This window comes from Acinonyx jubatus, chromosome B1 (assembly GCF_027475565.1).
Source record: "Acinonyx jubatus isolate Ajub_Pintada_27869175 chromosome B1, VMU_Ajub_asm_v1.0, whole genome shotgun sequence".
Classification (NCBI taxonomy): domain Eukaryota; kingdom Metazoa; phylum Chordata; class Mammalia; order Carnivora; family Felidae; genus Acinonyx; species Acinonyx jubatus.
In genome coordinates, this window is record NC_069382.1 from 102,356,665 (window position 1) to 102,381,910 (window position 25,246).

Consider the following 25,246-nt stretch of genomic DNA (forward strand, 5'->3'; position numbering starts at 1 on the left):
ACATGCTCACACACTCTCTCTCTAAAAAACAAAAACAAAAATTATCTGAAAGCCATGAGAGGATCTCTTAGATACCACCCCCTTTACACAACCGAGACTTAAGTTCTATTTTGTGATCGTTCCTACAGAGGAAATTTCTGGGGAAACAATAACTGGCTGTGCCACAGTTTCCCCACATAAAACGTCTGAGGCACACTCTCTGTCCACTGTAAAGTTAGTTAGCCCAAGGTGCTAAACTCATCAGGCTGTTGACACAATCTGGAAATCCTGTGGATTCTTAACCTCTCTTGCTGGTACTCCTCTCGCCAATGGGCATATAATTGCTGCCCTATACATGCTATTCACTTCCCTGCTAAAATTGATATTGTTGGCTGTGTAGCCATACTAAGGAGACAGATATTGTATCTCTAGGGAATAGCAGGGCTGACAAGGCTGCTACCTTTGCAGCCCCAAATAGAACCCCTTTTCTTTTTCCACCCAATTTAAAACCCTGCTTTTATCCCTGACTGACAGTATTAACCATTCAGGCAAATACCCCACAATTTGAAAAAGACAAATGGATACAAAAGAGTGCCAAACAATTAGATTATACATTGGGTCAAACAGACTTCCTGTGGTCCCCTTTCTTTTGACCTTTTGGCTTACACTCATCTCCCATCAGATGGGACATATGGGTAGATGGGAGATACTTAAGGAGTTAAAAGAGAACTGGTTCTTCCCTGGCATCCACAAAATTTCTGGCCAAATTATTTCCCAATGTACTACTTACAAATCTCACCAAATTTCTGGAGGAAACCAACGTACCTCAGGAAATCCTCCAAGACCCACATTGTCCCTTGTGAAACCCCACAATGGATTCCATAGATTTATCTCCAGTGTCAGGCTATTCCCACTATTTGGTTATGTCTGTATACTTAGTGGGTGGACTGAATACTATCCAGCTAGAAGTACCAATGCCACAGCAATGGTGAAGAATTAATAACTGAGAGTATTCCTTGTTTTGGCATTCTTTATGGATTGGGTCAGATAAAGGGTCTAATTTTACAGCAGAAATTAACCACTTTCTTGCAAAAACTTTGGGGTACTCATTAAAATTTCACACTTTGTGCCATCCTTAATCCTCAAGGCAAAGTGAATATAAAAATCCAGATGTCAAAAGGACTTTAGAAAAAGTCTGTTAAGAAACTGGACTTAATGGCCAGAAGCATTACCTCTGGCCCTTATAAAAATCTGCAATAGGGGCGCCTGGGTGGCACAGTCGGTTAAGCGTCCGACTTCAGCCAGGTCACAATATCGAGGTCCGTGAGTTCGAGCCCCGCATCAGGCTCTGGGCTGATGGCTCAGAGCCTGGAGCCTGTTTCCGATTCTGTGTCTCTCTCTCTCTCTGCCCCTCCCCCATTCATGCTCTGTCTCTCTCTGTCCCAAAAATAAATAAACGTTGAAAAAAAAAATTAAAAAAAAAAATAAAAATCTGGAATACTCCAAAGGGAAGACATTATTAACATCTTTAGAAATAATGTTTGGTCACTTTATTCCTACTAGCATCCCTAAACCTTCTATTTCTGGATTGAGTGAACATTATAGGGGCTTAAGTGAAAAATTCAATGCTGTTGATGTGATATGGGCCAGGAGTGAAAGATCAAGAAAGATTTCTTGAGATGGTACAAAAAAAGTGTTTTTATTATACCATGGTACAGGACCTGGGGGCAGAAGAGCTGCAATGTGATTGTGAGAAGTGATTATACTTTAAATTGGCGGGGAGGGGGCAGAGATAAAGGAAGTTTCCAAAAGGATTTTCATATCTTAAAGAAGACTTATAGGATTGTACAGGTCAGGCCAATGTCAAGCTAAGGTTGCTTTTTGCCTGTAGCAAAGCATTAACTTAAGGCAGCTGTGAGTTCCTGAGGAATGTCATACTCTGCCTACCTCAAGTATTTTCAATGGGCTGCAAGTTCTAAGGAGATTTCATTTTATCTGCATTTCTTTTGCCTTTGTTCTCCACATCACCATGACTAGCTATATACAAGAACTAACTAGTTTAATTGGAGGATATCATCAGCAAGTTACAATGGCATGGCCTCTGCTGACTGGCCATCCCTTTTGACCAGAAGATTAGATGTACATCAAGGCGTTTAGAAGAAAGCATTGTCACCTCACTGAGAAGACCATTATGATGTACTGCTAACCACTCACACTGCCAGCAAAATAAAAGAAAAACCCTCCTAGACTCACACAAACCATGCCAAGTTAGACCAGGATTAGCACTTCCAGGACAACTGGAAGACCACCCCTTAAGTTGACCTTAAAGTAAGGATTTCCCGGGCAAATTCCCAGGCACCAGAAACAGACAGAATCACCAAGTACACAGCTTTTCCCAAGGTCACAGATCAAGAAACATTCACTTCTACCTATATTCTCCCCCAACGGGTCTCCCTACTCCCAAAGGGAAATTTTAAAAGATCTTCCTTTTAACAAAGCTTCCCCCTTCTTTAGCCATTTATTAAAAAAAGGCTGGCTGGAGATTGCTTCTCTCAATCTATCCCATTTTCACCCTGATCCTCCATTATGGGCTCTCTTTCCAGCTGGTGTCTCACTTACCAACCCTTACTGTTTTCTCAGCAAGTTATGCACAGACCTGACACCCCCTAAACCACTTTTCAAACCCTGGCCACATTAACTAATCAATCTGATTGCTGATTATATCAACATCTAGATCATGAAAAAGAACTTGAAATTAATTTTTATTCCTGCCAATAAGACCAACTGGTGGACCAACTCTGGAAAATGGATGCATGACAGGGTATGGCATCCATGACCAGAAAAACACATCACTTCTCTTTTTGGTGAGTAAATTGTACACGGGAAAGCCTCTACAGAAGCTCAAGGACCGTCCTTTGTTCAAAGACATTAGAAGGGATCTCTCCCCCCTTAGCTTTGAAAACTGTGATGGTACTGGGCTTTTCCCACCTGACATGCCAAAACAGTATTACAATCAAACCTTGCGGTGCACTTCCACAGGTAGCACCCTCAAGCCTCTCGTGAAGGTCAGAAATGGTCTCAACACTTACTGACTCTTACAGTACAGACCCTTGCCAAACCACCAGATACTACAGCTGGCTCACAAGCCACCCTTGCGTGACCTGGGAGCAGCTGAGCTGCCAAAGGCCAAAGATTACATATGGGGAGACCAAAACATTGCACTAACTTGGTCAGGTAACAAGACCAAGCCTTACAGCGGCCAAGGCCTAACTGAAGGTCTCCTACATCAGATATTTCACAACCTGTTCTGCACCTATGGACTGACAAGGATACACGGAAGACAAAGATGTGCAGATAACAACATGACAGGTAAGAAGATACACCAAACCCCAATTTAGTAAGTCACAAGCTTCATTGTGACCTTAGCCATGAACAATACTGTTTTTTTTTTAATCTTATGTGATGATAAGGTATATATAGAGTTCCACCTAGACGGCCAAGATGATGGGGCCTCAGATTCCTGATGCCCTCTGTCATCAGGTACTCCACCTTAAATGCCAGCCAAATTACAAACTTGGGTTCCTTTGGTCATAAAGTAGTGCCACATAAATATACTAGACAAGATGTTATAGAATACTGGCTTGTGTATCACAATTCTAAGTTTTTTCTCAATACTGAGCTCCCTTTTCCCAGGCTTTGGAACTTGAGTTGGAAAAGATAGTTCTAAATCTTTCCATAGTAACAGAACAAGAGTTTAGTTATCACTACACAAACACTGGAAGCCATTCTACCAGAAGTTAGTAGTTTAGGCTCTATTGTGCTCCAAAGTTGCCTTCCCCTACACACACTGACAGCCCAAAAGGAGGAGCTTCGTCACTGGCAAAGGAGGCTGCTTCTATGTAAATTGCTTGAGACAAACAGTCTCCAGAGCTGCACACTCTCAGTCAGACAAATGAGGTTCGGCCATTCTATACGAGGGACCTATTCCCAGGCATGGGAGACTGATTTAACAGGATATGGGGAAGTGTGCTTAGATTTGTTATTGCTTGTTTATTCATTCTTATTCTAATTTGTGCTCTTCTTTCCCTTTGCAGATAGACTCTTGGCTGCTAATCCAATTCTTCCTTCCAGTGCCACAAATTCAGCTTTTTAAGAAACTTTCAGAGGAAATGAAGGAGTTCAGAGCATGTCACCCCAAAATATGCTGTTTTAGCATATTGATTATTTTAAGTTAAAGGAGCTTGAGAAACAGCAGGTACAAGAGGGGCACTCTGACCTTCCTTATTCTTCCAGGCAGGAGATAAAACTCCCACGTCAAAGATCCCCTCCCTCTACCAGGAGGAAGAAAATCATTCCCCTCACCAGAGATGGGGAATCACGCTGAGAAATCTGTACAAACAAGACTTGTTACACTAATGCTTATCCTCCTAGTCATTTCTCCACAGTTTACTACCCCTGGCCCAAACTCCTTGGCCTTACTTGGTTCTTTGTCTAAAAGATATAAAAGCGTTCTGTTCTGGTCACTTCTTCAAGTCTTCATTCTCTTGTGAAGGTTGTCATGTACATGTAAAAAAATAATAATAATAATAAAACTTGTATGCCTTTCTCCTGTTAATCTGTCTTATGTCAGTTTAATTTTTAGGCCCTGCTGGAGACCCAAAGAGGGTAAGTAGAGGAGAATCTTTCCTCACCGACAATGGTCAATAATTTTCTTTCTGCTAGCACTGTAATCTCGCAGGGGATCACATTCCCAAACCTTTGGGTTATTCTTATATTCACTCCCATGAGATACATGCAAAATTCTCATGATTTGCTCTCTGCCCCCCTTAGAAACTCACGCTCGTAATTACGACTTCCATCTCAGTATAGTGTTTCAGGATTAAATAAAGTAAGTGGAACGTGCTATATACACAAAACCCATCAGAGGGGGCCCCAAAACCTTGGCATATGGACCCATGCAGGGATAAGAAAAGGCGACCGTGGAGAGTTCCAGGACGGAATCCATCACCTGACAGGAATGGGACGTGAGGGTGACTTCCGGTCCGGCCAGAGAGTTTTTCTTTTAGCCAAACTTGTTTCACCAGCTTTCCCCGAGGGCGCAGCAGGGCGGGGCGGGCAGGCCCTCTTACTCCGCTTCCGGGTGGAGGCCCAGCTGCCTGCTGGCAGTCACGGAGACAGCGGACCGCCGGGCGGCGCCTGCGCGCTAGAAGAGGAGGGTGCGCGGGGGCCCTTTTCCGGGGGCGGGGAGCGCGCATGCGTAGGCGCCGGACTGCGGCCAGTTTAAGGCCAGGTGAACGCGGAAGTGCGATACGTGAGGGTTTTCCAGCTGTTCTGACTGCGGCCGGGTGACGGGTGCGAGATGCAGGCGGGCGCGGCGCCTGAAGATGGTCGAGACGGGCCCCGGGAGCGGCTAGCCTTGGGTGAAGCTGGGAGGCAGCAGCAGAATCATGAAGTGCGGTCTCAATCGAGGGCAGAACGGTTTCCAAAACATTCCTACTGGTTGGATCTCTGGCTCTTCATCCTCTTTGACCTGGTGTTGTTTATCTTCGTGTATCTTTTACCCTGGTGAGTACTCTGAATACAACGTTGAACTGGTAGGGAGCTTACCACTACTCCTTTTGGGGGTAGGCAAGGTAACTGAATTCCAGAGAGTATGGTATGTCCAAGGTAATAATGTAGCTGGTGAGTGGCAGGGTCGGTGGGTGGGTGGGGAGATTGGGATAAGGCTGGAATGAAAATGTTCTTCCTTGGCACCTCAGTGAGGGTCTTCAAAGAGGTAGAAACTTGGCTCCATGATTTTTTTTCTCATGTTATGGAGTGAAACCAGCTGGGTTTGAGTTCCTGCACCACCACAAAGAAATCAGAGAAGTTATTTAGCTTCTCTGAGCTTTATTTTTCCATTTACCATTTGGAACCATAGGTGTGGAATGAAGATTAAATGAGATAGTAATTTATCTAAAAGCGATTTGCATTTTCCCTGGCAGCAGTAAGCGCTCCACTGAAGCTACTGTTCCTATACTACAGTTGGGCCATGAGTAGGCCACGTAGGTATCTCAAACAGATCCAAACCTGAACTCTTAATAACTTATTACAAAAAATGCACTTTTGTGCTGCCATTTCAGTAAGTAACTTTTTTCGCTCAGTACTCCTCCCAGAACCCTGAGGCTCTTTGACTCTCCTCTCTCTTTTATACACACCCACACAGCCCCAAACACCAAATTCTGTAGGTTCCACTTGCAAAATCCTTGCTCTGCATTTTCCTTGCCACTCAGTCTGAAAAGACAATTTTGGAAGGGGAGAAGGAAAGGAAATGTAGAGAAGGAGTAGGGGAGCAGAACAAGAAAAGGACACAGGATTGAGTTGATGAGGGAAAAGTTCAGGAGAGAAGCAGTGACCTGAAGATAGAGCCTGTGGAAGAAAAGCAGGGCAGCTCATTTAGACATTGAGGAGCTTTCTTGGAGTTTGGGGTTGTTTTCTCACCAGGAGTTAACCTCTCTCAGTCATGCTTATGAATTTGCAAGCCTTGATAGGCAATTTTATCTTCTTTCCCCACCCCCAAATTGTGGCAAAGATTTGGGCATAAGGTCATTGTATTTAAGGCCCTATCGCTGCTGAGTTGCTGGATAGTGTGGTAAATTAGAAGGCAGAGGTTTGAGTGGGGTGAATGGAAGAGATGGGTATTACTATAAAATCCTCTGCCAAGCCATTTATAGAGTTTCCACTCTCCTCTACTTCCCCTCCTGTTTTGGGTAGAGACTGATACCTCAAATATAGTGATTTTTTTTTTTTTTCAGTTTTCATTCCTGGGTAGAAAATGGAAGCCTTAGGAGAAATAGTCCAGGCCTTTTTTTTTTTTTTTTCTCTGTCTCATCAATACGTAAATCATTTAGGAATGTGCAAGTGTCTGAGACAACCTAGATTTTCAAATATTAGGGTATTAAAATGGGAAGGAGACATTGTTGACAAGTATTTGGTTTTTACAGAATGGTTTGCCTATGTCTAGATTAAGAAGTTGGTTCCTGGAGTGAATTCTGAAAATGACTACAAACCTCTTGGAGAAGAAAGGATTGTGCAACAGAACTTCAAACTCTAAGCGACTTTTCTTTCATTTTACATACTCTTCATTTTGGGGACTACATAAAATGGGTGATGATCTCACCCATTCATATAGCTAAGTTCTTAAACTAGACTCTGATTGATGTTTAAAAACTTTTTAAACATCTGATGGCTTTACAGGGGCTGAATATTGAAATATTTATATGTAAGGGTTTATTGTATCCATTAAGAAATACAGTACTGTCTAGCCTATAACATCTTAAGGGTTAGCTAGGGTTTCATATGATGCAAAAATGATGAAATATTAAGGTGAAGTATTTAAAAATAAATTACTGAAAAGCAAGGGAAGAAGGGTTTTGAGAAAAAGGAGTTAAGAGCTGTACAGGAAATGCAGGCCCACGATATATTGGCTGTAAGTACCAGTTTAATTTTAGATTAAGTGGTCCTCTGTTATGGTTGCCAGTTTGATACAAGTGCAGGGAAAGTATGTAATATCCAACATTGGAAATCTAGAGTGCATGTCCTCTCACCTGGATGCTTCCTGCCATTCATTCCCTTTTAGGCTTTTGAACTTCCCTAAAATAAGACTGTGTTTCCAACCTATTTTTTGTTGTTGTGGTTGCATTAAGAATGCTTGTGGCCTGAACATGTTTTTTAAAAATGTTTGTACATTAAATACATCAGCAAAGTCAGCATATTTACTCATTTCAACAAATACTTGAGCACTTAACTCTGGGCCAGGTAAAGCGGTGAGCAAAACAGACAAAAAAAATCCTTGCCTTCATGGAGCTTACATTCTCTTACTTATCTAAATGTTAACAAGAATGTACATTCTAGGAGGATCAGAATTTTATTTAATCAGAAAGTCACACTCCCAAAACAGCTACTAAAAGCCCTTCAGAAGCCATTCCTATTATCTAACAGATACTCCTTTATGTAACGTTAGAAATGGGCTCTTGTTGAAATTGGTGACATCTGATACATGTGTATTGCCTCAGTATTTTGAGGATATTCCCCTCCCTTAGAAACAAGGCATAGATCTGGTAAACTCTACATCCTCTCCCTTTTAGAATGGCAGTTAAGAGTGAAATCTGGGACTGGTTTTGGGGGATTTTAATTGCCTGTTGCTGACTATGAGGTTAATAATTACGCCTTCAGGATATTGTTGCATCTGCATGGAGAGAACCTTTTATGCAAAGGTTGAAGCATCTAAAGAAACACAGAACTGGGATTTCATTGAGCATACCAAATGTGAACGATTTTTCTGCTGCTTGCTAATAATTTTGTCCAATAAACGTTTATTACATAATTAAATTTGGTCTGATTTGGATTTTGCATTTGTTTAAACAAATTACTTGATAGTATTATTTTGAGAGGATTAACAGTTACCATGTAGCTTAATGGGAGGTTACACACACAGATTTATAATCCTTACTACCTTTCTGAGCCTAAAATCTGAGCCCAGTACCACAACTATTAGATATTCTGAAAATTCTGATAGAGGGAAGGCAGTAAAGTCCTAGTGTTGTGACATGACTATAAATGGTATACAAAAATGGTGGCAGCGTGAGGGTTGAATCTTTTCTATAGCTGATGAATAAGAAATTATGCCTACCACTGAACTGTGCCATCTCTAGTACAGTGGCTGCTTATAGTACCCACACCTGAAGGCTAAGTGGGTAAAAGGGGAAACGGGTAAGGCTAAAGGATGAATGGGGCACCAAGAAAAGTTGGCAAACTTGCTAAGACAAAAAGACATTCAAAGAATAACATTAATGTGATTTTAATCTGATAGATTCCTTTATAAATTTCAAAAACTTAATTTCATATAAACCAAATGATTATTTTAATAATCATTTGAAATGAACTAGCTGACTAGCAATTGTGAGGAAGTCATTAGGAGTCCATTAACCTGAAAATTTGCAATAGAAACTTCTTCTCCACGCTATCTAGTCCCTAAATGGCATGGGAATACATTCAGAGACTACAGGATATTTAGAGTCATTGAGGTTACTTAATGTAAATTATGTTCCAGGACAAGGGTCATCAAACAATGGCCAATGGGCCAAATCTAGGCCACTACTCAGGCCTGTGAGCTAAGAATGATTTTTACATTTTAAAATGGTTGAAAAAAATTAAAAAATTTCATATGAGAATTATATGAAATCCAAGCTTCAATATCAATAAAGTTTTATTGGAACACAAACATGCCATTCATTTACATACCATTTAGGGCTGCTTTACTTCTTTAACCAGTGGCAGAGTTGAGTAGTTTGTTACAAAGACCCTATGGTCCACGAAGACCAAATTATTTACTATCTGGGTCTTTACAGACAGTTTGCCAACTCCAACAGGAGCCCAGCTTTAGACTTCACTACAGTTACATTCTTAGGAGCCTCCAGTGATCACACTTTATGATTAGTGATATTCCAAGTACCCTGAACTTTAAGTTGACTTACATTTCTCATAAAATAATAATCAACATGGGGGAAATGCACAGAATGTTCATGAATGCACAACATGTTCATAAATGCACAGAAAAGTCCAACCATGTTAACTTAAAAATCGGTTTATCTTTAAAAAAAATGACAAACCAGAAAAAAACTGATTTCACAGAAAAATAGAACAGTCTGAAGATATGTGTTTTGAACATTATAACAATTATTGGTTGCATTATTTCAGAAGTTATAATTTTATAACCAGAAGAAAACATCTATAAAAATTAGATACCCTAGCAGTAAAAATTTTACATGTGAATGATTAGTTAGTAATTATGTATTCAAATCTATATCTGGAGTGTTGAATCAACAAAAACAGTTCTAGTTTGTTAGTACTATGACAATTCAGGTGGTTTCAACTGAATAGTACTTTAAAAAGAGCCAAAATTAGATGTTGCAACTCATCTGAGTTGAAAATACAAATCTATGAGACTGCTGTTAAATATCAGAAATATGTTTATGTTTCAAATAATACATTTAAAATAAAAGCTACACAAAGTTTTTGAAAGATATTAAAAATACTTGAAGTCCATTTTCTAGTATTTTACAATGTTATAAAAGCAGTAATTAAATACAGACATTTCAAATACAATTTAAAAAACTTTACAGTATTTACAAACCCTCCTCCATACTAAAAGTTATGTTAAAAATAAGCTTTCTTAAAAGATAAAGTTTAACATAGTTCATATTCAAGTATTTCTAAAGTAAGAGAATATAGAGTAATAATCACCTACATTTACAGTTACGCTATTTAAAAACTCTAGGTTTGATAACTGGGTGCGGTTATGTTTTTACAAGCAATTATTTTATATTTATCTAGAAATACTCATTTTAAGTCATTTACATTTTGCAATATTTTAACAGTTTAAGGAATTGGTCAAAATGTTAAATTTATTCATCAGTTTACAGAATTAAGTTATATGTATAAAGTTTATTAATGAATGTAAGAAAAATTTTGCTTATGTAATTCTTTATTTTCTTAAGTGGACAATACAAAAACTCCTAAACCACAATAAGTTTACCAACTTAGTACAAAATAAAATGACAACTAATGAAATAAGGCAATTAAAGTAACTTATAAGGTCATCCTGATAATGGAAATCTTTATTTTTAAAATAAAGCCCTCTCCATGAAAGTAGTTAGGGTAAAATGACTATCCGTTTAGAGTAGAAAAATGGGAGAGATGCTCAAATTAATACATTTCATTAAAATTAAACCCTCTATGAAAGGCAGCAATTGAATCTGGAAACCCAAAAATATTTTCAGATTCAAGAATCTGAAGATCACTAAAATGGGTTGACAACCTATAAAGATGTAAGGTTACAGCAGGGGAAATTTAGGCAGTCACAGTGAGATTCCCAATAAGAGGGCCCTAACTTAATTCCTAACACTGGTTATTAGCAGCCCAATGTAAACCAAACCAAAATAAAACCTTTCACATTTCATATAAAGTTAGAAAAAGTGTTAACAAATAAATATACTAAAGTTAAGAATTTCACTTATTTTTAGCTTACATGGCTGAAATAAGTTTATGAATACATACAACAAAGGCCTAATTTATGTTAACTAGGCATTCTGTAGATAAAAGTTCTAGGAGCAAAATTAAGTTTCTTCTCTTCTGACCTTAAGAATTTAATTTAAAAATTGCTTTATCATTAAGGCTTTTTTTTTCTTTTTCAAATGCTATCAATTTCATGGGTTGATATTTTTTAAGACACTTAAAGGGATTGCATGTAATAGACTATCACAGAAGTCAAAAACAAATGGGTGAAGCCCTCCTTTGGTTCCTTACCCATTAGAAAGTGCTTCTTAGTAAAGCAAATACCGCTTTGACTACACAAACTATGTATCACCTGGTATTTTTCCATTAGCATAGTTTATCAATCTGCATATGTGAATATTGGTTAGTTTAATACTTATGGGTCTGTTAGCCACACATAAAGGAACAAAGTACATTTTTATTCAATTGCAGCAGTGACTTTTTGCATACCCCCCAATTTTCTATTTTGCAGGCACGCCAAGGCTATTCAAAGGGAATTTCTAAAATATCCAATAAGTTGATCACAAAATAAAAAATATATATAGAAAGTTAAAGTGATTAATGACTTTAAAAATGCCATGGTTTTAATTTCATGTATTACCAGGTTTGGTCAGTCAATTCCTATTATTTTTAATGGCCTCTGAGAAGTATAAGCTTACCAGTTTCATCATTTATCTACTACAATGTATACTAGGTTTATATCTTTGCTCAGAAGGGCAGTTGGAACCAAGACTATTGTGTAACACCGGTCCTAGCCCTCTTTCACTCTGGGATAGCAAATTATCATTACAAAAACCACTGCTCTCCGGAACATAGAGCTTGGGTCTCTGATGGTATTTCAGTCTGTATGTATCAGTCATGCAGCTATCAACTGAAAAATAGGTAGTTAATGAAATGGTCTCATTTGGACAAGTAGAACTAGAGTCTATTTCTGGTTGGCAAAACTCATCAACAACTGTACCCAAGTCTGCCTGAAAATCTTTAGTTGAAGAGCCGGACAGGTAGTTTGGTGTGTTGCCAACATGCTCTTTTACTTGAAATGTTTCCTTAAGTCTTTCATCATTCATGTATGTACCCACTTCTGAACCTGGTTCTGGATCCGGACTTAAATTGTGCTTTGGAAGACTAAAAGAATTAGCTTTAAATGTCTCTGTAAGTTTGACATTATGTGTGGAACCATTTTTCTCTGACTGTGGCACACTGGTTATAGCATATTTCTTTGGTGGCAAAGGAGGCGGATTATGGCTAACAAGGTTTGGCATCTGACCATCAGATCTGCAGGCTGACTGAATTATATGTTCCCTGGATAGAGACTTCTCAGAGGAACACTGTTCCATCATAGTTTGCTGCTCGATGAGGGGAGCAGTTTCTGGCTTTAACCCGACAGGTCTCATGTGTGAGGACCACAAAGAAGATGGTAAGACTATTTCATTACTGTTCATTATCTTTCCAGAAGCAGAATTATCATCAATGTGAAGTAAACCTGTTCTCTCAGAATTTTCTGTATTAAGCCACTCAGAAAATCTGCATTCACTTGATGTTTCAAGTTTCTGTTCATTTGACTGGTGGATATGCTCTCTTGCTGCAGTGTCCTTCAGTATCTGTGGACCTGACGAAGGGAACAACTTTCCATTCGTTTCATGTATAATATGTGACCTGAAACATAAAAACAAAGCTAAAACACCATATATAAATAGGCAAAACTGGGGGAGAAACAAACATTTGTCCTGCAGTTTAATTTCTCAATATACACTTTATGTTATTTTTGTAACAGAAGTGGGAAGATTAACATTTTACACTCTCTTAGTCCGAAATTTATGCTAAAATATATGAATGCCAGAAACACCTATCATTACCAAAATCAGATTTCTAATAATTAGAAACATAATTAAAAAAAACTCATTTCAACTTACAAGCATGGAAATTGCATTTATTTGTGATAAAATGTATCATAGACTTAAAAAAAAATGTTATAAGCAAACACTTCAATTCCCTAAAACACTTCTCAACCAACATCACAAAGTTTATACCAATAGAGACAACTTTAATTTTGACATGTAATGCTATAAAAGGCTGGCATACTAATTAAAAATAATTTGATCAGGAGTACCTTTAGGTAATGATTTTTTTTGGAAACCAGTTTTAGAATTCTTAATATATATGTATATCTGTTATTCTGTTATTATATATTATATAATACCAAGAGCTTCAAAAACAAATAGAGGAACAAAAGAGAAAAAATGGTCTGAGCCCTCTCTCAATTTCCAAGAGACCCTGTCTACAAAGCCATGTTTTTTTGTTAATGACAAAATGCTATACATTCGACTCTAATTTGTTTCAATTATTAATCAGCCCTTAAGATCTTAAGTTGCACAGACTGTAAGTAAAAATAATAGTTACTATTTAGTAAGCACTAACTACATGCTGGCCACTATACTAGAGCTTTTCTGTTACTTTCTTTGATCTACAACAGTATTCAGGTAAAGATTATTCAAGTAAAGACTACTATCCCCCTTTACCTGCATGTGGCCAAAATCACCTGGATGATAAACAGAAGAACTAGGAATTGAACCCAGATCTGTTTGTCTCCAAAGGCCATGTTCTCAGCCACTACTCAAAGATCATTTAAATGGCAGTTACCAATTTTACAAGAAAACTATAAGACACAACTGACACAACATTCCAGAGAGCATCTCCCTGAGTCAGTACTAGACAAATACTGTCAAACTCTTGGCCTCCCTTTTCTAGACCTCATGTTGACCAGCCCCTATCTAGCAGCTCAGTCTTCCTTCAGACAGGTAACTATAATATGGCTAAATAGACTTCAGCTTTCAATTTTTGTGTTCTCCTGAGGTTAGGCCTTGACAGGGGTTTGAATAATTCAGAAACTCCTCAGCAACCCTTCAAAGACCACTGTTAGAGTGATAACCTTATAGGTAACGATTTTTTTAAGTTTATTTATTTTGAGAACGTGTGAGCAGGAGAGGGGCAGAGAGAGGGAGGAAGAGAATCCTAAGCCAGATGTCTGTGCTACTGTCAGTGTCAGCATGGAACCTGACGTGGGACTTGAACCCACCAACAGTGAGACCATGACACTGAGCTGAAATCAAGAGTCAGATGCTTACTTCACTGAACCACCCAGCTGCCCCTAGGTAATTCACTTCTGTGGTGAAGATAATTGATATTATATTGTAAATTTTATTTTGCTATATGAAAATTATTTTTCTCATGTGAATTGCATGGAATTGATGAAAAGAGGCTCTGTAGGATAAGAGCTATATTCAAATTTCAGCTCCATTGCTTCAGGCAAATTACTTAATAAAAGCCCTTAATTTTCTCTTTGGTATAATACCATCTACCTCCTAAAAGTGCTGTGAGGATGACAACAATCATGTATTGTATCAGGTACTTTGTAGGCCAGGCTCTCTATTCTCAGGTCCTTTTAATGATCACTTTTAATGAACAGACAGGCATCAATAAAATTGTAGACCCATTGTTTTCAGAGCAGTAATATGAATTTACAGCCTATCTGATAAAGAGTTCCTATAATACATGCATTTAGTACAGAAAATTTTAGTTTTTCCAAATATTTTTGATTACCTCTTTATCAAAGGATTTTTTATTTGTAGATGTGACTCTGGGTGGAACTCAGGAGATTTACAGCCTACTTCCAAATTCTTGAGTTCTTTTCTGAAGCCTGAGGTGGGGAGAGAGAAAAATTAAATTATTTAAGTGATCTTTTATAATTTACTCCACTTATACTTCTCCATAATTTACATAAGGTTTCCTATAAATAGGTAATTCTCTTACAACTAACAAATTAATTCTTCAAGGCCCAGCTCAAATAATACCTCTTTTCTGAATGCTTTATACAAAATAAATGGCTACTTCTACTACCACTTGGAAATGTTAGCAATGTTATTGGGGCTACACTGCGTGGAGCTATGTTGTTTCCCCAGTTACGTAAGACATATTCTTTGCCGACAAAGTGGTGGGGAAATCGTGCATCTGAAGACAAATGGCTTGGGTTGAAGTTTAGATTTGCTAGTTATGGGCTAGTAACTTTAAACAAACCTCTCAATCCCTTACAATCTGTTTCCTCATTTATATGAGATAATGACACCTCTTTTACCTTCCTCACATGAACATTAGGAACATCAACTGAATTAAATATGTGGGAAGGTATTATGATACATGTAAGATGTTATGTCATCATCACTAACTAGCTACCATTTACTGACTGCTAAGTTGTTAAGAGGTTGATAATGATTATTTCATTTAATCTTTACAAGTGAACCCCATTTTTACTTGAAAGACAACAAACGCTGGTTACTCAGAGTTGGGTACCTGGCAGAAATTTTCTTAAAAATTAAAGACATGAACGTATCATTTCCAAGAAAACAGCTAGCATTATTTATTGCCAATGATAGAATTCAAGCTTTTGGATGAAATTAGAATTTTGGAAAACGGGTATCCACCATCATGAGTTTTGTAGCTTCCCGATAATTATAAAGACTTCCTGCTAACATCTGTTCCAATATTAACAAATGTGCTTTTTTAAATTATATAAAGAAATGTGTCAACATTTGGAAGACTTGCAAATTTAGCAAATCAATATTTTCCAAATGAGGTTAGTAAAAAAAATCATGCATGAGTAAAGTAAATCATTCTTTAAATACTTAAAATTTTCCATTTTAAAGCCCAATACAGTAATTATTAATATATATTGCCCATAAAAACCAAAGCTCTTTGAGGTCCTTAATATTTTTTAATAGTATAAAAATATCCTGAGATCAAAAACTTTGAAAACTACTGCTACAATTGATTGAAAATAGTTGTCTTTTAAAATCTCAGTCACAACTGTTCTGTGAAATGATTCCCTCCCCTTTTTTTTTCTTTTCAAATTTTTATTTTTTAAAGTTTATTTGAGAGAGACAGACAGAGCATGAGTGCGGGAAGGGCAGAGAAGGAGACACAGAATCTGAAGCAGGCTCCAGGCCCTGAGCTGTCAACATAGAGCCTGATGCAGGGCTCAAACCTACCAGCTGTGAGATCATGATCTGGGCTGAAGTCAGAGGCTCAACCAACTGAGCCACCCAGGTGCCCAAAATTTCCCTTTTTATACCCCAAGGAAGTTAGGTGACCTAACTGATGCTATGTAACTGGTGACAGCATTCAAACAAATCCAGGGTTAACTCCAAAGTCAGTGCCCTTTCCCCTACCTGCAAGCTCTCTTTCACATATGCTACTAAAATCTGAGATCATCATACAGAATCTCCTGTGATGAAACTAGGCCACTAGTTTGAACATCAAATAACATGATCCACTTTAATGTGCTGATGCCTACAGAAGATATCAGAATATATGGCATTAGCTTGAATTTTCAATTGATTGCCTATACTTCTATACAATTCTACTTAAGTTTTTCCTGTATCCTCCCTTATTTTTAGATGGCATTGTTATCACATTCATTTATGTTTTCTTTCATTCTCATGCTTTTAATTGTACTCCAAACCTATGAATTGAAGATTACAGAGAAGGGGCGCCTGGATGGCTCAGTCAGTTAAGCATCCACCTTCAGGTCATGACCTCACGGTTTGTGAGTTCGAGCCCTGCGTCAGGCTCTGTGCTGACAGCTAGGAGCCTGGGGCCTGCTTCAGATTCTGTGTCTCCCTATCTCTCTGCCCCTCCCCTGTTCCTGCTCTCTCTGTCTCAAAAATAAACAAACATAAAAAAAAAAAAAGATTTCAGAGAAAACAAAAGTTATTAAAGCAACAACTTCATTTTTTAAACAATAACAAAGAACTTTATCTTAGATGGCTTTTTATCCCTAAGTTGATCTTCTGGGTGTCACTCAAAGTTCAGCTAGAATCTATAGTTGATCAAAACATCTAACTATTATCCTATGGAAAAAAATCTGTATTTGATTACCATCAAGCTTTGCAAATTAAATCTTCAATTTCTAAGAAAGAGTTGTGTAATATATATGAGAATTTAATACCCCATATGCAATATTGCTCACACAGTAAATGTTAGCTTCCAATAAAACCTAAGATAGTAGAATGAGAAGAACTACAAGTCTGGCATTCATTTGTTTAAGACTTAACACTCCTACGTCCTCTAGACTGCAGTAAGCTCTTCATTATTACACGATACATTCCCTTTTTGTTATTGTTTCCCTTAGTATAATATCTAACATACATAATACATTCAATGAAAGTCTAGAAAATGAATAAACAATTACATGCAAAACATACTGTTTTTCTTCTCTTAAATTACCACCACCCTGTCCACAACGTTCCCAACTCACAGAACCAGAACTAGATAAGTATAAACTGAGTCAAATTCTTCTTACCTTTCCTCTTGACCTATTTCAACTTTAACAAGTGCCACACTAATAAAATCTTAAAAATAAAGGGCAGTATCATTGATCCCAGGGAGTGTTAGTTGCTTGTAAGCCTGACAGATTGCTGAGGCTCAAAAACAGCCTCTCTCTTCAGCAGCTACTTTATGATTATTTAGAAAAAAAAAAAAAAAAAGGTAATGTCAAAAAGAACTGATAATTTTTTGGACTTGAAAAATTAGAAAGTTGAAGTTACATTATAATTTTCTACTCACTTTGATTTTAACTTCAGAATGTTTACTTCTTACCCTAATTTCAAGTTTATTATTCACAAACACCAGAAAAAATACTTAATTCTTAAAGAACTCTTTACTATTAAAGTATGTACAACAGACAGCAGGAGGCAGCAGAGGTCTTATAAATATGTTTGAAATTTTCATGTCACTATGGCAGGCATTCAACCAAGTGGTTTGACTTCAGAATTCCAACTAACTTAAAAATAGATGTGTTATTTTTCTCTTCTGCTGACATAGACATCCATGTGTCTTTACTGGGAATTTTGGCTCCAGGTCCTTTGCAAACCAAAATAGTTCAATTTTTACACTTGGCACAGAAGACAACACCAAGGTTTGAACTAATAATGCTGATTTTGATACTGTATTTTTAAAAAGCCCAATAGTCAAGAAATCAAAATATATACTTCATCTGAAAAGATGACCCTGGTTTAAAACAGGCTTAGGTAGCAATAAAACCAAACTGCTGGTCTAGACAATGTAATCTTCACTCTTGTTGTATAGGGAGATTTCAAAATATAACATGAGCACTACTATTACAAAGCCTAAACACATTCAAGAGCAATAATCCAATCAATGATCTGAATTACAATAAAACAAAAATTTTGTAAATAAAATTTGAATACTTTGGAAAAATCACAAAACTTTAACTGGCCTGTTTCTTTACCTTCTTTGTTTCTTTTTCCACTCTGCCTCCAGAGATCTTATTCCACCAATTACTGTTCTGTTCTATTCTTATCTTCACACCTTTTTCTTCCTCTGTACATCATCAGTTCCTTACCCTCCATAACCTAAATGCAAAACTAAGCTCTTGGTTTCATCTTTCTCCTCTAGGTACTGCTTCTTCGCTATTCACAGCAAAGGTCTGGAGAGACATGTGCTAAATCCATTTCTTTACTTCTCTTTTATTAACTTATTATTCTACTGTAATTTCTTAAGACGTTTTATTTGAAAATGTCAAAAAGTCCAGAAAAATTGAAAGATTAAAACTAGTGCAAAGAATACCTGTATATCTTTACCCAGATTCACCTATTAACATTTTGCTCCATTTTTTTGAGCAATTTTTTTTTACATTTATTTATTTTTGATAGAGAGAGACAGAGCACAAGTGGGGTAAGGGCAGAGAGAGAGGGAGACACAGAATCTGAAGCAGGCTCTAGGCTCTGAGCTGTCAGCACAGAGCCCAACGTGGGGCTTGAACTCACAAACTGCGAGATCATGACCTGAGCCAAAATCAGATGCTTAACCAACTGAGCCACCCAGGCACCCCTGAGCCATTTTAAGTTAGAAACATCATGGCCCTTTATTTCTCAATGATACTTCAGTCCTACCTCAGCTTGCTTCTATTTCGAATGTCCTTCTAACACTGCTTTTTACTCTTTCACTAATGACTTACCGCTAAATCAAACCTGTGCTTTTTAATCCTTATTTTGCTTAATTTGTGACCACTTGTCTTCTTGAAGCTCCCCATTTTCCTGGTTTCCCTGTGATAATCTTATGTCCTGTATTTTCTCATACCTTTAGCTCTTCCCCATACTTTCCCAAAGTTGCTCCTTCTCTCTATCCTTAGTTCATCTCTCTTAGCAAACCCCAACTTTTTTCCTCTACTTTTTGCTCTGAAATCTCCAGTTTTCCTGAGTGATGTCAACTCCCATATATGTGGCTGGTTACCCAGTACATAATCTCTCCTAAATTGTAGACATATGTCCCTAACTGGCTAATACATCTATTTAACCCAGATGATAAACAAAACAATCCCAAAATACATTGGGCATCTCCTTTCATCCCCTGAAAGTTGTTTCTTCTTTCTATATTCTTTGATTTGGTAAGTGGTGTAACTATTTATGTAAGTCCCAAATACAGCTTCCTCCTTTTCCTCCCTTTTGTACATCTGTCATAAAAGCTGACTCCATTGTCTACAAATTCTTACAAACTCAAATCTTCTCTTCTGACACTGGTACTGTCTTAGTTTATGCCCTCACCCTTTCACTCCAGGCTGTTAAAGTAGTCATCTAATTTTTCTCCCACTGCTCCGAACTCACCCTCTACATTGCCACCAGAGGCTTTCTAAAATGCAGACTGGAGTGTATTACTCTTCTTGTCCTCTGCTGCCTTTCCACTTACTGTAGAATTTAAAAATAGCATAAAAGTTTCATCATGATTTGGCTTCTATCTACCCTCTATCTGTCATCTGACAACTTCCATACATGCACTCAGCCTTGCATACACTAAACTACCTGTATTCTTCCAATGTGATACTTTCTCCTGACCATGTGAACATATAATTTCTTCTGTCTTGAATGTAATTTAAGGCATTTGAAATTCTCCTGATTAGTGACCCATTTTAAAAGAGGAGCTAAAATAATCTAAATGGCACTGTGAAATTCCAACAGTGTATCTGGACAATAGCTTTAGGCAGCAAAAACCATGACATAGGCAGAGAAATCTATGTATCTTTGTCAATGAAAGAACATCAATGAAATAATTACTATGGCATGGCACTACTGTAGATTCTTGGTTCTCTAACATCAAATAAACTTGTACAGGCTAATATTAAAAACTGACTTAAATATCATAAATAAGAAAATAAAAAATTTCTAAAGCTCCTTAACTTTCTAAGTCTTATAGCATATAACAGAAAGCGATTCTTTAGGTCAATATTGTAAGTGTGCCCCCATTTTATAAAGAAATAGGACAAAGCCAAGGAAATCATACCAAATCACAAAGAATTAAATTAAACTGTGCCTTACTTAAAACAAAAATCCACACAGGGAATGTGTTTAGCTTGGGGAAAAAACACCTATACTATTTTAACATGTTCTCAAAGAGTAGGGAAGGGGAATCCATAGAGACACCATGGGCAGGGGCATTAACAAAGATCCTCAAGGCAAACACCAGGTGAGAGAACTCTGGTAGACTCTGAAGTTTGTTAAATAAGAAATAATTTTAACATAATACAATTTATGTATTAAATAAGTGGGTTACATAAAACCACAATAAGAAACCTACTTCATACCCATTAGTGATGGTAATTATCAAAACAAAACAAAACAAAACCCCAGAGAACAACAAATGTTGGTGAAATATAGAGAAGTTGGGACCCTTGTGCATGGCTGGTGGGAATGTAAAATGGTGCAGCTGTTGTTAAAAACAGTGTGGTGGTTCCTCAAAAAAAGAAAACAAACCACAACAACAACACATAATTACCAAAGAATCCAGCAATTGCACTTCTTGGTACATACTCAAAAGAACTGAAAGCAGGAATTCTCAGATATTTGTACACCAATGTTCACAGGAGCATTACTCACTATACCCAAAAGATAGAAACAACCCAAATGTCCATCAATAGATGAATGGATAAACAAAATGTGTTGTGTTATACAATGTATAATTATTCAGCCTTTAAAAAGAAATAAAATTTTGACACGTGCCACAACATGAACTTCAAAGACATTATGTTAAGTGAAATAAGCCAGTCACACACACACACACACACACACACACACACACAAATACTGTATGATTCCACTTATCTGGGGTACCCAGAGTAGTCAAATTCATAGAGATAGAAAGTAGAATGGTGGTTGCTGGGGGTTGGGAGGGAGGGGGAAACGGAGAGCTTTTTACTGAGTATAAGAATTTAAGTTTGAGAAGTTGAAAGAGTTCTGGAGATGGATGGTAGTGATGGCTGCACAGCAATGTGAACGTTCTTACTACCACTCAACTGCCACTTCAAAATGGTTAGAATGGCAAACCTGTAATGTGTATTTTACCACAATAAAAAAATATTCTCATGTAGGTTATATATATATGCTTTGATATTAAATGGGGAAGCCCACTACAAAGCTCTTACAGCAATACATTCTTGCCCATCACAATCTCTATGACCTTGTGTTTTTATTACTATCAGGAAGCAAGCATAATTTTGTAAAAAGTACTGAACTTGCACTTATTGTTCAATTTCACCGACTTCTGCTGTTGATTTCTGGCCAACCCTTTACTGCTTCCTGTAATACTTGGTTACCAGACTTTTATCAGATTTTTAAACAGGCGAGACATTTTATATAGGAAAGGAAGGTTATTTCCTTAATATAAGTGTTTCCTTCTGATATTATACCATTTGATAAAAACAACATAATTTAACATTTCATCATATTCAATGTCTGTAACCTTAAAATAATCTCCACAAAAGCCTTAAGAATGATAAAGATTAAAAAACAAACTGAAAATTTGTTCTTCATGGCTATTTTTTATTGTGAAAAATTACCTTTTCTAATCCTCTGAATTCTAACATTTGAAAATATGGTCTTTGATTGCAACCTCAATAATCCCCTTGCTTATCATTTTCCTTGATCCTTCTCCCCCAGATCCTTCAGCTATATCCTTTCAATAGCAACCTGAATTCTACACACATTCATAACATCTAATTTTGTTTCTGGGCTATGTATGAGTAACAGATCACCTATAATAATGCCCCACACCATGAATATAATTACTGTTTCCAAACTGAACTCTTCTAACAGGGTGTTTATCCATTTTTCTATCCTGTCAACTCCTGTGGTAGACATCAGGACTGTTCATGCATATTTCAGTTCACCTTCCAGGCACTATTAAGACTGCTCTTTTCCACCCTTTTTGAAATTAGGCTTGGCTGTAAGACATGCCTTGGCCAAGATGTGAGTGAAAGTACATTCATCATTTCTGGGTTGAAGTTTTAAGAGCTCAGGCGTGATTCTTGTGTCCTCCTTCAATCTCCTCTCCCCACAATACTGCAAGGATCAGAGAAACATCTGTGGAGATGTAGTCTCATTAGCCTGGGACCCTGAGTGACTTCTAGGAAGGACTCCATACTGACCTCCACTGGTCATGTATCATGAGCAAAACACAAATGTGTGCTGGCACACTGAGATCTTGAAGTTGTTACCACTGTGTAGCCTAGAGCTTAGCCTATCCTGACTGACACATTCCCCTCTTGGCCCAGTCCCTGAACTAGCTATCCCCATCCTTTAAAAGCCTTCAAGCATGAATTCTCCCAACTTGCTCATTACTCATAACCTTACCAGTAATAGCACTGTTCCTAGCTTCTTTACTCTTATTACCACAACTTATTCTTTACAGCTACTATTACAATATATTTAAATAAAATTTTACCTTCCAAGTAGTTTTTGCTCTGTTGGGAGGAACAGTTGATATATTCTATATTTAGGTTGCTTGTTTTAACCTGGTCACTAGAAAACAGAACAAAACACACACCAAGTATATCAGCCATCATAGATTATTTTAGTTAGAATCTAAGAAAAAGGAAATAATACTTGTTAAAGAATTATTATATGCCATGTGATGTTCTAGGGGATTAATGTACATTATTTAATTTACATCTCACAGCAACACTTAAAAGTAGCTATCATCCTCATTTTACAACAGAAGATTAAGGCTGTCAAAGTCAAATTAATTTGCCCAATACTTAAAATCCAAGACTATCTGGTTAGAAAGTCCTGACCTTTCTACTACCCTAGGCTACCCCTTTCCAAGAAGTGTTATGAAATTGCCCTGCCATCCTAAGTCTTTATGGCAATGATTATTTAATATAATACAAGCAGTTGATTTTTGTGAATCTGGCTTTTTAATAATAAATGTGGTAAAACACCAGCTAATAACAAATTAAGATGTTTTACTTGGATTAAAAGCAGAAATTGTGGCTAGACTGATGTAAGAAATCCACCATTTAAGCTGTGGATGTGTTTTAGAGGTTACACAGGAAAGGGCAAATGTGCTTCTAACAGAAACATAAAAATGTATTCAGAATTAATTGAACACAAACTTAGTTATTTGGCTGTATTCTTTTATACTTGCTAAAGGAAAAATATCTCTTCCATGGAATTGGCTATGAAAGTAGAAAATATCCCTACTTCTGAGTTATAGATGTTAGAGATGGGATAATGAACATTAAATAGATTGAAGAATTAAATAATTAGCTTGATGACAGAGATGCAACCAATTTAAATCTACACTGGAAAACCTGTAGTATAGAGGCGCCTGGGTGGTTTAGTCGGTTAAGCATCCCACCTCAGCTCAGGTCATGATCTCACAGTCCGTGAGTTCGAGCCCCGCGTCAGGCTCTGTGCTGACAGCTCAGAGCTTGGAGTCTATTTTGGCTTCTGTGCCTCCCTCTCTCTCTGCCCCTCCCCTGTTCATGCTCTGTCTCTCTCTGTCTCAAAAATAAATAAAAACATTAAGAAATTAAAAAAAAAAAAAAAGAAAACCTGTAGTATATATTAATTCTTATCAGTGGCAACAATGATAATATATTTCTGCACTTCTAAAATTTCCTAAAAATAAAGTTATTTTCAGAATCAGGAGGTAACTATTAAAAACAGAAACCTGAAATATCAAGTAACTTGTGATATCCCAGGTTTCTTCATTCTAAAGTCAAGCTCTTTCCATTACACTTTATTGACCTCAGACTTTGAAAATCACTTCATATAACTAACAAGAGAAAATGATGGGGGAAAAGCATTCATTTAATTTGTGCATTACCTGCAGGATGCTGTTTCTTTAACACCACTGATATCCATTACTGTACCATTTCCATCGATAACAGGTGAATCCAAATTAGCAGATCCATTACTGACATGATCACTACTTTCGTATCCAGACTCAGTCCTCTGCATCTGCCAATTGTCACCGTAAACTTTAGTCTCTTTGAGGCCTTTATTTTTCTCTGCTCCTTTTCCATTTGATTCAAGGGAACTCCTGCCTCCTATTTCCTGCTTCATTTCATCTTCGTATATGGTCATTAAACATTTCTGCTTTGGGTTCTCCTTTGGCCAATTGTTAAAACTCTGATCTTTGCTACATTTAGGTTTGTTACTGATATTTGATTTATGTCTTGGACTATGTTGCCTTTTTTCACTTTCATTAAAAATACTATCAACATTTAATGTTTCCCTCATGGGTTTCCAACCTCGGTTCCGGCTTTTACTGCTGCCACTGTAACTGCTTCCTTTATCCCTAGAATCTTGGCTGCTGTCTGTATCATATCCAGTGCCACTGTCACTCTTAACTTTGCCAGTAACTTTCTCTCCTGGGGCAAGAATCTGGGATTTACTTGAACTCAGTATTTGTGCAGAAGCTTGACTCTGATGGGCAACTCGGTCATGCTTATATGGTCCTTTTCCTTGACTATGATATAGATGTGGATTTCCATATTGCCTAAAGCCATTTGGGGCAGGAGGTGATCCAGACTTGAAATGTGGAAGGTCTTCATCAACCAAATCTTTAAAAATAAATAATCAAATGAAGATACAAATGAGTACTCTTCAGAGACATTTCTCAGTCACAAGTCAAACACCTTGTTTGTAAAGAAATGTTAAGCAGTAATAAGTAAACAATAAGATTTATAGTATATCACATAGAGGTTTGAAGTTAAAAAGTGTTTTTTTTCATTCTCTATCCTTCATGAGAGGCATTTATAAGATAAGTGGTTATATATTGATTTTAAAAAATGATCTCTAAGGTAGATCATAAGATCTAAAAA

At 37.2% G+C, this 25,246-nt stretch overlaps 2 protein-coding genes and 1 long non-coding RNA gene across 6 annotated transcripts in view; 2 read left to right on the top strand and 1 right to left on the bottom strand.

The window, feature by feature from the left end:
• Window positions 1-1,469: 1,469 nt before the first annotated feature.
• Window positions 1,470-4,502, top strand: LOC113600496 (uncharacterized). 2 transcript variants are annotated; one of them, XR_008296169.1, is made up of 4 exons: window positions 1,470-2,307; window positions 2,714-2,843; window positions 3,270-3,376; window positions 4,074-4,502. It is a non-coding gene; the product is annotated as an uncharacterized LOC113600496 (long non-coding RNA). The 2 variants fall into 2 exon arrangements; XR_008296170.1 differs by having other exon boundaries at window positions 3,270-3,348.
• A 706-nt stretch (window positions 4,503-5,208) lies between these two features.
• CB1H4orf3 (chromosome B1 C4orf3 homolog) lies at window positions 5,209-8,349 on the top strand. Of its 2 annotated transcripts, none has more exons than XM_015077482.3 (2): window positions 5,209-5,544; window positions 6,963-8,349. In XM_015077482.3, coding segments are annotated over exons 1-2 (207 nt in total). In that variant the 5' UTR covers window positions 5,209-5,338; the 3' UTR covers window positions 6,964-8,349. The 2 variants fall into 2 exon arrangements, with proteins under 2 accessions (XP_014932968.1, XP_014932969.1); XM_015077483.3 differs by having other exon boundaries at window positions 5,210-5,544; window positions 6,983-8,349.
• Window positions 8,350-9,203: 854 nt separating this feature from the next.
• Window positions 9,204-25,246, bottom strand: part of USP53 (ubiquitin specific peptidase 53) — a 64,924-nt gene continuing 48,881 nt past the window's right edge. For both annotated transcript variants that reach the window (XM_015077486.3, XM_015077485.3), the window contains 4 exons: window positions 24,247-24,985; window positions 22,861-22,937; window positions 14,674-14,770; window positions 9,204-12,729 (listed from right to left, as the gene is read on the bottom strand). In XM_015077486.3, the coding sequence (XP_014932972.1) occupies window positions 11,745-12,729; window positions 14,674-14,770; window positions 22,861-22,937; window positions 24,247-24,985 (1,898 nt within the window). In that variant the 3' untranslated portion in view covers window positions 9,204-11,744. The remainder of the gene's footprint in view (window positions 12,730-14,673; window positions 14,771-22,860; window positions 22,938-24,246; window positions 24,986-25,246) is intronic.